Genomic DNA, 13,698 nt, shown 5'->3' with positions numbered 1-13,698 from the left:
TGTACACAAAATCCCATGTGCCTTCATGAAAGGTTATGGAGTTAGTCGTTAGTACGAAGCCTGAAAATAAAGCAGAGATTCTGTTATCTGTAACATTTGATAAGAGACAATAGAATTAAGATTCTTAAACAGAATAGGACAAATAATTGTCAAAGCTATTTTTTGCTATATTTTTATGCAAATTTCTTGTGGTTAGCAAGATAATCTGATTGGAATGATGATGAATGTATCAGATAAACACCAAGAAAAAAGGAAGGGAATAAATGAAGTGCAAACTTGATCAAGATACAGTTCAACATAAATATCTTTAGCTGTTCAAAAATTAGAAATTTAGCTAAAATAATGAGATTCCTAAAGATGTATAAAACCAGCCTTCTGATTTGGGGCTTTTAGAATGTACATTTTAAAACAATTTTCTTATAATGCATAGGATTATGAGTCATTCATCTATTCTATAAAAAGAGAGAGAACACAAGCAGAAGGAAATGGGACATGCATTTTTAAAGACTGCTTCTGCCTTCCTTTTTGTTTATATGTCAGCTGGATTTTCATGTAACAATGGTTCTTGTAGCTGTGGTCTTATAGCAGATGCTAAATATTGCAAGAATTGTGATGAACTATGGCAGCTGAGTTTTGTGTTTAGATTTTAATATAGTATGCATATAAAAAAAGCAAAATAATTTCTGGATTTCATGTGGTATGTAGGGAATGGGGAAGTAGAACCAGCTGAATGTTTAGGGGGAACTTGGAATGCACTTCCCATTGATGGTTACATGGGAGATTCTCTTCAGTTTCAGATTGGATTTGCTCATTGTGCTTCCAGTGCTAGACTGTTTCTTGTGTTGTTTTGGCAGCATGTACTGACACTTGCTGGAGCGTGTCAGCATTTTGGCACAGGGCTGCTGAGGAAAAGACTTTGTGTGGCTGGATCATTTCAAAGCTTCAGTGTATAAGCACTCATTACAGTTGATATGGAGTGGGTTACGTGACTGGGGCACTGTTCCAGTTCTTGTGTTGCTAGAGTGCATTGAGTGTACATACCTCATTTTGGTGGAAATGTTCAGGGTTGTACTGTTTTTCTGTATTAACTGTAAAGTCAGCAGTTTGTAAGTGTCAGTGAACTTTTCACAGAACGAAGAACTCTGCCAGGATTCAGACCAGCAAGCAGGGATTACTTGTTTTTTGTTTGTTTTTTTTTTCTTAAGAACTTTGTGCAAAAGCACATGTTCTCCAATTAACCGCTAGTGTTTCAGCTTCTAACAAAATGTACTTAATTGACTTTAACATTGTTTTGTTTAGGTATCAGCAGAGTAAATGCTTTGTCATGACTTGTAAAAATTTTGCTTTTAATCACATTTTCACTGTGTTATCTGGAAAAAATATGCACTGAGAAAACATTACATCTCTCAAGCACTCTTTAAAATACTTGCTGCTATTTTAAACCAAAACCAGTTCTTCTAAGTTATTTATGTGGTCACTTGTGTAGTTTGAATCCAGTTCTATTGTAAAGATTTCAAGAATAACATTAAAGTATTCTTCATTAATTTGTCTTAGGAGCTAGGAGTCAGTTACATGATTTTTGCAGAAAGAAAAAAAGACAAGGAAAATATCCATTATATCTTCTATAATTTAACAGCGCATAAACCTCAGTTGCTTTTTGTTTTTTTTTAACTCATAGCTTCTGTGAGGAAAATTGCTTGAATGGTTTTGTAAAAACTGTTTCCTGTAATTAGGATCAAGGTTTTTGGGGGTAATGGTGTATATATTGTGGATTTGCTCATTTCTAAAGGAATTTGATTCTTGTTTCATGTTTATGATTTTTTAAATGGCATTCTGTGTTCAGTGATAAATTGTTACTCAAAATTTATGTGGCAGCCCAGTAGTGGAGATAATCTGGCATCTCATTATAATTTTGTAGAGTAAGCACATTTTAATAAAAACCCAAGATTTAATTATTTTTTAGCTTGAAAAGTAAACCCTGTGTGCATTCTCATTAACATGTAAAAAATATTATTCCAGCTGCGTTGGGGTAGAGGAGCACCATGCTGTTGACATTGATCTATACCATTGTCCCAACTGTGCAATTCTCCATGGACCTTCTCTAAGTAAGTATGGGTTATTCAAATTTCCTCTTACACCTTCAGATTGTTTTCTTCCCATATACACCTGCAAAGGACTGTTCAGAAGAATAGTCAAGATGAGTTTGGTTATTTAGAAGGCACTGGTTCTGCATGGCTAACTCTGAGCTGATTAAAAACCTGCAAAACAAACAAACCATCTTGAAATATTCCCTGATGTGGAGATGCAGATAGAGTATAATATAAGGCACAGCTATAGATTGGAGAAATCAAAGTGCACAGGGTAAGTAGAAAACAATCTGGACTTGGCAGAAAGTGAGAAAATGAAAATTTGAGAATCGTAATTAAAAAAAAGGAAAATACAAAAGATGGTTTCAAAGGTCCTATACTTTAATTATCCAAGTTCTGATAAATATACCTAGGAAGCCAACTTTGAAAAAATGTACAAGTTAGGTGTCTTTCCTTTCTTGATGGTTGTAGGTTATATGCTGCAATAGTCAAACACAGCTTTTCAACAGTGACAGCAGAATATGAACATCCTGTGAATGGTGTTTGTTTGTGCTTTTTTGTTTGTTTTTGATTTTATTGTTTCCCCCCATTTATGTCCCTAAAAGTTACACAGTTGCAAATCTCAGGTTTCTGATTTATGAACAAGGTTCCACCAGGGTCAAAATGAGTTGCCAGAAAAGTCTGAAACAGAGTAACAAGAGACATCTCTTTTTTGCTATAGAGATCTGCAGTGGCAAAATGGAACAGATTTTCTTTTGCTAACTACTGAAAGGATACTGCTTTATCCAACTCTTCTAGATTTTCCTTCATGTCCCCCCTTCTCAAATGGAAACAGGGTTGTAAAAAATATATTTAAAAAAAATTACTTTTCCAACCATGAATTAAATTTCTGTGTTCAGACCTGAAAAGTATTTATAAGCAATGTGTTATCACTGTCCAAGCACTGAGCCATGGTCATTTGTGTTTCCTAATGCAGGTTTGTTTGTTGGTTTTGTTGTTTGTTGTGGTTTTGTTTCGTTTTTTTTTTGTTGTTAATTTGTTTTTTTGTTTATTTGGAAATTTTTTAGTTGTTTTTTTGGTTTTGTTTTGTTTTCCCCTTGAAGACACCACATAATGTTTTATAGTTTATACTGACTTAAAAAATATTTCCAAATCTAAATTTACTTTACATTTAGAAATAAGTTTAAGACCACCCTCAGTGATAGTCTTGTGGAGTATGAACAAAGTGATTAAGCATCAATAGCTGATATAATTAATACATGTTGCATGATATGCATTTTCTGTAATATATGAGTTCATGGTCTGTTAGCTAAAAAGTAAAGTAAATGCTGGTTTATGTGCTTGTAGTTTTTAGTATTCCAGTGGTCATTTTCAGTTCAAAATCTGCATGTTTGTCTTATAAATCAGAATACAAAAAACAGCCATTTTTTCCCTTAACTTCTGTCTCTCTTATTTTTTTTCCTGTGGAATAGAGGGACTAGGAAGAGGAGTAGACAAGAGATAATATCAGACTTTTCAAAATAATAAACTAGTAAATTTGAAACTTCTTTTCTTTTCTTTATCAGTGAGAACTAGTCTGCTTTACCCTGATGCCTGTAAATAATCTTTTCTGTAATGTAAGTGCTGTCTCACCTGCAGCAATTAGACAGTGAGATAAGAGGGATTTTTGTTTTGGAAGTCTTTTCAAAAAGACAAGAAGCTGTGGTAAAAATTATCCTTGTTATTTCATATTGCCTCAAGTGTGTAGATCATCTAGATTTAGTAGAAACTTCAGACATGTCAGTTACCAACCCAGACAGAGGTGATATAATTAAATATGTCTTCACATTGAATTTCATTAATTGTTCTCAGCTGTCAGAATCAAATCTATGGTAGTTTGTGGTTTGGGCCTACTTCCTTCAGATTTTAAAGAGACTGATAATGAATGTCTCATGAGTTCAGGTAATGCAGAAATATTCCAGAGTACTTCATTCATATGAAATTATTATCTAAAAAAAAAGGCATTTTAATTTACAGCTTCATATTCTAAAATCACTTTGCCAAAGAGTTTTAAGAGACAAAAATTCAACTGTTGAAGAGGGCAAGTATATCTGTGGTTTCAACAGAATATGTAATCAAATGAGGTGGTGCAAAAAATTTATTTAAAATATACAAGAAACACATACCTTACAGTAGAAATAGGTGGTTACTTTCAGTATCCTACAAAATGAATTGTGTAAAAGTTCCAGTAATGAAAAGAAAGCCACTGCATAGTTAGATGGAAAAATGAAGTTAAAAAATCAATTTTTCCATGTATTTAAGAAAAAATCCTGATCATGATTTGAAAGAACAGTTTTACAAGACCTTTAGCAAGCAGCCATGTGTACAAAATGCTAAATAATAAATCCTAAAATCATAAGTAACTTAAAAAGAGAAAAAATTTTAAAAAATAGTAATATGTGGTGGGTTTTTTTTAGATTATTTGACTTAGAGTATCCATAGTAATTTTGTTAGTTTCAAAGTTTTCTCAGTGATTCTCAAGTCTAAGAATGCTCTATTTGTATGAATGCTGAGTCAGCTGTGTCACCATCTTGTGGTGTCCAGAGCTTTGAGAAAGCACAATGTTCAGTAAATGTTAATAAGACTGTAGCTGTCAGGACATCACTTTCTTTATCTGGTTTTGCCTTCTCAATTCTGTCATACCCTCCAACCAGTGTCTTTTTGTTTGTGATATTAATGCCTGTGCTTGGTCTGAGCTGAGACTGAGATGCTGGACCAGGCCTTAGCAGAGTGTGCTGTGATTTACTGCCTGCTCCTTAAAACCTTCCAGTGCCAACATTTCTCTTGCCTTTTTGGCCTCTGGGAATCTCCAGTACCCCTTCCAGGACCTGGGGGCTCATTTTACATGTGTATACCTCTTGATGGTCTCCATTTGAAGTCTAGCAGATGGTGATGTCTGTGGGAAACAGTCCAGTAGTGGGAGAAGGCAGGGAGGAGTGTTTGCCTAAGTAGAGTTATTGGCCCATTGTTTTGAGTGTAGGAGGGATATAATTAAAAAGAAAAGAAAAAGTAATCTTTCCACTTAATTTTCATGAAAACTTCCAGCACACTTTTCTGTTCCTCACCCTCCCTGCAACTGTCTTGTGTAGTTCTCAGTGTTGTCACAGTGGGTTTTACCTCAATTTTTATAAGCACCAAGGGTGAACACTGGTTCCTTCCTTAATTTGAGCATTAGGATCCATTCATTTAAAATGTTTTTATTTTGCAGTTGTTTCTGTAATGTCTTAAGGGGTTAAAAAACTCTAAAATGAAGGGATAGGTAAACAGAGAAAGTTTTCATTACTGTTTCCTCTTCTTCAGTGTTCTCTTATGAAAGGATGATGTACATTGCCAAGTACAAGCAAATGAATGATTATATTTTCTGATTTGTAAGTGTTGCAAAGACAGACTTTAAAAAGTGTGTCTGTGCTATAAAATCTCTTAAGCAGCTGTATCATCTTACAATTTTAATGAGCTGTTGTAACAGCAGTGAATTTATGGGAAACTACTCTGTTGAAAATTAGTATTAGCCACTAATTTCTTGCATTATTATTTATGACTGAGAAAATAGCTTTGAAAACTTAATAAACCTGTCTTCATTATTTATGAAGTATTTGGATAGTTGGCTCATTAAGCAGCACTGGTTTTGAGTTTAGCAAAGATCTATAAATGTCAGTTTATTCTCTTAAAAGTCATCTAAAGGATCCATGTTGTCATGTCTGTGGGAAACAGCACACCAATAGGAATTATTCCCTCTTATGTGTAATGACTATAAATGTCCATTATTCCTGTATAAACAACTGTTTTATCTGGAGAAGCAGCAAGTTGGTGGTTTTTTTTTTTTTTTAGAAAGTATTTTCCTCTTTCTGATACATCCTCAGCTTCCTATTATAGTGAGCTATGTTTTCAGTATTGCTAGTGCTTTTTACATTTTGAGTGCATCATGACTTAGTGAATTTTAGAATGAGCTCTGCCATGACGTTAAAATTTGTATTAATGCAGTGGTTTTGCTGGATGTTGTATTTCAGGCTGTTTGGCAGACAACTGTAAAACATTATTTGTGTTGACAAATAACCTTGGCTTTGTCCTCTTCTGAATTTCCTGAGCATATGTAACTGAATTTCTGTTTAACATTAGTGGTTAAATGACAGATCTGGTGTCAGTAAATCTTCTTGGGGCAGTCTTCCAGTAGCAGCTGTCTAGCTGGGGAGCAGAGTTTGGCTTTTTTAGGAAAAACTGAAATGCAGCCTTAAAATTATGGGACCCATAGTGTGTTCCTTAGTACAGTAAGTGATAAAGGTAGGAAGTTCAGCACTCTTGGAGGTTGATTCCCAAATGGTGAGATGGTGGTTCCTTTTGCAGAGACACCTCTTGATGATTTAATAGGGCTTCTCAGCCTGTTGAGAGTTTGAGGATGAGAAATAGAGGTTTATTTGTACAGGGGGGAAGTGCTCCAAAGAGCAGTTTACTAACAAACAGATGATACAACCAAGGGCTTCCGTTCAAGGCTTGTGCTCTTTATAAACGGAGATGAAAAATGAGTGGTTGAGGAAGCCAAATCAATGAAATAACCATTATGAAATGATTTGTTATGAAATTATGAAAATTGGAAGAGAGGCAGTTGAGTTAACCACAATATCATAAGTCACTTTGTCCTCTCCTTCACTCAAGGTCAAAAAATTCAAATGGGGAGGCTGTATACAGCTTACTAAGTTTTACAGAACAACTTTCCAATATGTAAAGGGGGCTTGTAAGAAATAAGATGAATTTTTACTGAGATCTTTAGTGATAGGACAATGGGTGATGGCTTTAAGCTGAAAGAGAGTAGATTTAGATTAAAGAAGATATTCTTTACTGTGAGATTAGTAAAACACTGGCACAGGTTGCCCAGAGAAGTGGTGGATGTCTTATCTTGGAAGTGTTCAAGGCCAGGTTGGATGGAGCCTTGAGCAATCTGGGATAGTGGAAGGTGTCCTTGTTCATGCCACAATGTTGTAACTAGATCATCTTTAATGTCCCTTCCACCCCAAACCATTCTGTGATTCTGTAAAAGTACATACACTTTTTCTATATATGCTTTTTTTCATTTGGGTGTCTGTCATTTGTCATAGGGAGATCATCACAACAAGTTTTTATGAGAATGTCTAGTGTTTCAATTTCCTTGTCCTTTAAGTATAAGGAGCAGTTAGGAATGTAATTTTGCTACTATTGAATTCTCAGTTCCAGATTCCCGAAATTGTAATAGAACTTCATTTATTCTTTATTTTTTATTACTATGCTGCAGCAGTGCATTAAAACTTCAAACTGTTAAGAAGTTGTATGTTTTGGAGTACAGTGCTTTTGTTACATATATTGTCAAGGTCACACCTGCCCAAAACAGTTTGCACACAAAACTGTAACTGTAACATAAGCAGTAGAAATGGTAGTGAATAGCAGTAATATTATCAGACTGGATATGGCTGTGTTTATGGGATGTAATAGCACAGTGGGATTAAGTCTTGTAACCTTGTGTGAATATGTAAAATGAAGTCTTTGGCTTTTCAAGAGCTGTGATTCTTTTGTTTATTTAAAAAAAATGTCTGAGCTTTAAGAAATTAAAGTTCGATTGTTCGTTTTATAGCTGTCTTTTTGGATTTGTACAGCTTTCAGGCTGCACCAGTTTACTTGTGTTGGACTGGATATGGAGTCTTAATTTATGTATAGTGTGCACTGAGATTCTCACGTAGAAGGAGCATAAAAGTACAGAGTTACTGGTGTCTTGCAGATGTCATTTGTTGGAAATAGGTAGAATGTCACCTGATTACTGTGACTAATAAACCTTATTTTTTTTAATGTGATTGAGGCATGTCTGTGTCACCGATGGGATGACTGCTAATCTGAGCCATCTGACTTAACTAATTCCATGTTTAATCCTTCTGAAACTTGTAGTGAAGAAGAGGAGAAACTGGCACAGACATGACTACACAGAGCCAGATGATGGCTCCAAACCAGTGCAGGCTGGAACACGGACCTTTGTTAAACAGCTGCGGGCTCGCTCTTTCCCAAGGTACAGAACCTTCCTTACGTACTCTGGTGGGAAAACACAGTGAAATGTCATCTGAGTATGTCTTAAAGGAAGTGACTAACATTTCTCTGCTTCATATTGTGAAGGTTGAGGATGACTTCCTCCTTCTTCAGAATTCTTCCCAGTGCATCCCTGTTTCAGATGGATACATTTGCCTTGTCATGCAGTAGCTGTTCAGTTTTGCACTGGGATGGGCTATCTGTTGGGACTGCTGCAGGGTGGTCTGAGAGGTTTTGAGTTTTGGGGTTGGTTTGGTGGTGTTTTTTTTTTTTGTTGGTTTTTTTTTTGTTTGTTTGTTTTGGTTTTGTTTGCTGGGTGTGTTGGTGCTCTTAATGTAAGAATATTGCCCGTCTATTCCTTTAGTTTTCAGTTTCATAGAACATTCATGTGAACTGGTAGAGTCTACCTATCCTTGCATGCTTTAGAAGAAAGTGGAGAAACATGATTATACTTTAATCCTGAGTTTGGTTGGCTATCTCACTGAAACATAATGACTTACAATTCTTTAGAGCAGCTGGTGGTTGTTGTTAGCAGAATGCCTTATATGAGAATTCCTTTTCCCCATCCTTTTAAGTTACTCTCTTTGGTCATACAGAAAGACTGCGAGTTTCCAGATGATGTGTTACAGCAAAAATTTCTTTGCTTGTTGAGGTTGTTTCCTTGCTCTATTAGTTAAATGCTTAGTAAAATGTGTGGTTCTTTTTGATTCAGATGTAGCCATGCCTGTCTGTCCTCCCCCAAACTGAGACTTTTTTTATTTCAGTAGTGCTTGGAGGATGCTTTTCTTGCTAATACTCCATCCTTTCTTTCCACCAGTGCTGATGAAGTAATTTTGAAAATGCATGGAAGCCAGTTAACACAAAGATATCTGGAGAAACATGGGTTTGATGTTCCCATTATGGTTCCTAAATTAGATGGTCTGGGACTCAGACTTCCTCCACCAACTTTCTCCGTTTTAGATGTGGAACACTACGTGGGTAAGAGTCACTCTGGAGTACTTACTAAAATGGTCCTGTCTGTAAATTAAAATAAATTCTTCTAATACTAAATGATTAAATACTAAATGATTATAAGAGCTTCCAGAGTGCTAAATATTTATTCTAAGTTCAAGACTAGGAGAGTGTAAAATCAGCGCTGTGGTTTGGAGTGGTTTTTTCTTCCCCCTCCTTTTTTTTTTGTGTGTGTGTCTGTTTGGTAGATGTGTGATAAGACTACAGCCTTATGTCTCAACTTTCAAACCTGTTAATTTCAGGGCAAGCTATATGTGGAATGCTGAAGGTTTTTTCTGCTACATGTAATCCAAGGATAATGAGAATTGAATGAATCACTCTTAGGATTAATAAATTTAATCATTGGTTAGGCTATGACAAAACTTAATGTTTTGGACTCAATATATTGGCCTTTCTGAGTTAAATCTTCCTGAAATTTTCTTACCTTGGCATCCTTTGCCAGGAGAGGCTTCCCAAGGGCCACTTCTTTCTTATCAGATCTCTCACCAATGTGTAATTGTGCCAGCCTGATGTAAGTGTGCAGACAGAGGCTGAGGCAAGTGCAGCAGGACATTTCCTGTAACACATGGTATAGCTGAGATTCTGAGTGTGTTCTCACCATCACCTGATCTAATGATGTGTGCTGAAAGTAGGTTTTCTGTCCATCAATATTTTACAAAGGCACCAGAATATGCAGTGTTGTCACCATTGTGAGGATAAATAGAAATGTCTGTTCTGCCTTAAAGAGTAATTATTATGGTGATATTTCTGAATCTTTTTTTCTGGATTACTGCCTCTTTGGATTCACATAGAAACTTGACTGTCTCATCCTGACCTGCCAAGTTTTCCAGCTCAGGGGAAAAATTGGAATGTCACAGATATACCTTCATATTATTGAAATTAAAAATAAGAAAACTGAATAAGTACTATTTCAGCTGGAATTTATCAAGATGATACAAACCTACATTTTTAAAGTGAATGTGTTTATAATCTACATCTAGGCATGTTTCCAACATTCCAAAATCAAGTGTCAAACTTGGCCATTGTGTAACTAAAAGGACATAAACCAATTGCTGTTAGTCCTTTCTCTTGGCCTGTCTAGTTCTCTAAGTGTATCACTTCAGAACACATGGTCTGTGACCCCCTCTCTGTTGTTATCAGAAATGAAACACACCCATGATAATTATTCAGTGAAAGTACTGTGTGCTTGCAAGTTGTGCCTGTATGTAAGGAAGGTGGGGGGTTGGTGGTGCTTGATTGGAAAAGTGAGGAAGAGATCTGCCTTGATAACTTTGTCCATGCTGCTCTTTGCAATTTCAGCCATAAACCTAATTTTTTTTAACAGATGCAGCCATTCTATACTACTCTTTCTTTTTGGTTAACCACAGGAAAGAGGATTTATTTTTAGAGTGTTTTCAGTTCTGTCCTCGGCTGATTATAGTAATTAAAGTTAAACCTAATAAAAAGTTGGTTTATACTGATCTGTCTCTCTTCCAAGAGAATAATGATAGTAGTAGAGTTTTTCTGCAGAAATGTTTTGATGAAGACTGGAAAAAAGCTAATTTTCTCTTAAATTCCTGAAATGTCTTTTATCTGTGATAGCCTTAAGAAGGTCATCCTGTTTTTCACAGGTGGTGACAAAGTGATAGATGTCATAGATGTAGCAAGACAAGCAGACAGTAAAATGAAGCTCCATAATTACATTAAATACTTCACAAATCCTGACCGACCCAAAGTATTGAATGTGATCAGCCTGGAGTTCTCGGACACAAAGTGAGTATTGACTTCAATTCCTTGACTGTAGGTGTAGGAAGTGGTTTTCACTAAGCTGAACAGTATGTGTAGGAATATAATGCCTGTAGTGGGAAAGACAGGAGGAGGTGTATTTTATGTAGACAGCCACTGTCATGTAATGTGGGTATAAAACATATTTATTAGTTCATAAGTAATGTCTTTGTAGGAAGCTGTCATTTAAAAAGAGGTGTGCTTACTCCTGCTTATATTAACAGTTCTTTTTTGTTTGTTTGTGTTTTAAAAGGATGTCTGAATTAGTGGAAGTACCAGACATTGCCAGAAAGCTTTCGTGGGTGGAAAATTATTGGCCAGATGATTCTGTCTTCCCTAAGCCTTTTGTTCAGAAGTATTGCTTAATGGGTGTCCAGGACAGCTATACAGATTTTCATATTGATTTTGGAGGAACATCAGTTTGGTACCACGTTCTCTGGGTATGAATGCTGCTTGATTTACAGAGTCACAGAATATGCTGAGTTGGAAGGAGTCCATGGGCATCATCAAGTCCAACTCCTGGCCCTGCTCAGGACAGCCCAAGAGTCACCCCATGTGCCTGAGAGCATTGTCCAAACGCTTCCTGAGCTCTCTCAGGCTTGGTGCTGTGCCCACTCTGCTGGGGAGCTGTTCCAGGGCCCAGCCACTCCCTGGATGCCTTTGACTATGTGAAACAAAAGTTACTTGGTGTGCAGCCTTCTGTTGTAGCATTATCACCTGCATGAAACCTTGGGCTTGCAATGCTAAGGGAGGAGGTTGAAAGTGAATTACTAATCTCTGGTGTTGCATTTTTATGCTTTTATTTTAGCATGACTTGTAGACTGTAATTGGTTGACTGATCACTTCAGTAGACTTGTGGGTGATACAGTAAGGTTTTAGTAGGAAAAAATAATTGAATGAAAATCTCAATTTTTTATTCTCAAAAATCTGACCATGTGTACATCATAGAAGAGGCAAAGTGGTTTCATCCATTCATTATCTCCTTTGGTAGGTGTGGACATATCCATGAATTGTTTATAAAATCTGGATATTTTTGTATTCCCGTGAAAAGTTCTGATTGGTTTGTTTGCTTCCTTTAAATCACAAGACACCACCTGTTTAATATGCTGTATCTAAGCTCTTGGTGGATTGCATTTGTGAGACACTGCCTGAACATGCCATAGTGGGAAGATGGAATACTTTACATTTAGGTCAATCTGTTACTTCATTAGGAGTGATTCAGAGGTTGTAATGTACCTCTAGGAAAACATTAATTTATTTGTTTGGTATATTTGTTTAATAGGGTGAGAAGATATTCTATTTGATCAAGCCCACTGATGAAAATTTGGCTCTCTATGAGTCCTGGAGTTCATCTGTCACCCAGAGTGAAGTATATTTTGGGGACAAGGTTGACAAGTGTTACAAGTGTGTTGTGAAGCAAGGACACACTTTATTTGTCCCAACAGGTAAGACTTTACTCTTGGTATTAGGTATTAGGTATTTTAATCACCAGGAATTATGAATATTGTAAAGTAACTGGATTATCGACATTTGGTATCCTCTAAAATTATAGATAAAAGAGAATAATAAAACAATTAGAACTGTAGATTTTCAAAGCAAGTAATTAGCTTTTAAGATTGACTGATAGTCATAACAATTATCAGGGAATGAAGGGGTATTTGTTACTCAATTAGAAGACAACAAATTAAAGTTGATTTTGATTATCAGGGAAGTATCAGTTCCGATTAATAAATTCAGATTGTTCACTATTTGTTAAGTATTCAGACTGAATTCTTATCCTAATTTTATAATGCAGTTTTATTTTTACAGATTTCAGTATTGCAAGGCCTGCTAAGCCTAATTATTACAGAAACATTGCATAAACTTCTTATGCTGTAGGCTAGAGTATGAAGAATAAAAGTTGGGTGGGTTTTTTGGTTTGCTTTTGTTGTGAGAAGTGTCAAAACAATTCTTTAATAAAAGAATAAAAAACAGACAAATGCTTCAAACAAAACACCTCACCCTACACAAACTCCCAAATGCCATAAGCTTACAAGTCTTTAATAAATCAAACAATATTTTGCCAATGAAGTGACTGCCAGGTTTTGGTATTTTTGCTTATCCAACCTGTCCCTAGAAATGCTTTTTAGTATTTTATTCTTGAAAATTTGTACTGGGTGCTGTCTTCTCTTTTTTGACTGGAAAGAAAGCTTTAAATACATGGAGCAAGAAAATGGTTTACAATTCTAGTTCTGGAAGAAACCTTGAAGATTATGATCAGTACATTATTCCATCCTGTACTTTCTAGACTACTTCATTTTTCTCATAGCTCAGTTCTGTACCTGTGAGGTTCAGTGTTCACTGTTCTAGTTCACAGCTTGTGCAGAATAAGCACTACTTGATGAGGCCCTCTATGTGCTTTTGATATTCCTGAGCAGCCAGAGCTTCTAAAACCAAGTATTTCCAGTAAGAAATAGCATTCATTGTCCATGTATGTAAGTTGCAAAGATCTATGAACAGAGAAAGCAGAATTACAGAATGACAAACTTTATTGTGACTGACAGAAAATAGCTTTCTAAGTAATCAGCTGAATCTGAGCTATCACTGTAATATGGCCGTGAAGAAAAGTATCATCAGATGATAATTTCTCATGTGTACATGTATTTCATTGTGTGTACAAATAAAAGAGTACTTCCAAATACACACGTGCATGTATGTGCATACACACATATTCATATACATATGATGGAGTGCAGCAGAAGAACCTGTAATTTAA

General features: G+C 35.8%; 1 protein-coding gene across 3 annotated transcripts in view; it reads left to right on the top strand.

Moving 5' to 3' along the window:
- KDM7A (lysine demethylase 7A) overlaps nucleotides 1-13,698 on the top strand; it is a 61,983-nt gene that overhangs the window by 23,479 nt on the left and 24,806 nt on the right. For all 3 annotated transcript variants that reach the window (XR_009418538.1, XM_059473157.1, XM_059473156.1), the window contains exons 2-7: nucleotides 2,020-2,105; nucleotides 8,034-8,151; nucleotides 8,986-9,146; nucleotides 10,790-10,931; nucleotides 11,197-11,383; nucleotides 12,226-12,388. Coding sequence is in view for 2 of the 3 variants with exons in the window: in XM_059473157.1 (XP_059329140.1) it covers nucleotides 2,020-2,105; nucleotides 8,034-8,151; nucleotides 8,986-9,146; nucleotides 10,790-10,931; nucleotides 11,197-11,383; nucleotides 12,226-12,388 (857 nt within the window). In the remaining variant the exon portion in view is untranslated. The remainder of the gene's footprint in view (nucleotides 1-2,019; nucleotides 2,106-8,033; nucleotides 8,152-8,985; nucleotides 9,147-10,789; nucleotides 10,932-11,196; nucleotides 11,384-12,225; nucleotides 12,389-13,698) is intronic.

Source organism: Ammospiza nelsoni, chromosome 5, assembly GCF_027579445.1.
Source record: "Ammospiza nelsoni isolate bAmmNel1 chromosome 5, bAmmNel1.pri, whole genome shotgun sequence".
NCBI lineage: Eukaryota > Metazoa > Chordata > Aves > Passeriformes > Passerellidae > Ammospiza > Ammospiza nelsoni.
The sequence above is the reverse complement of the archived record's forward strand: the minus strand, read 5'-3'. Positions and strand labels throughout refer to the sequence as shown.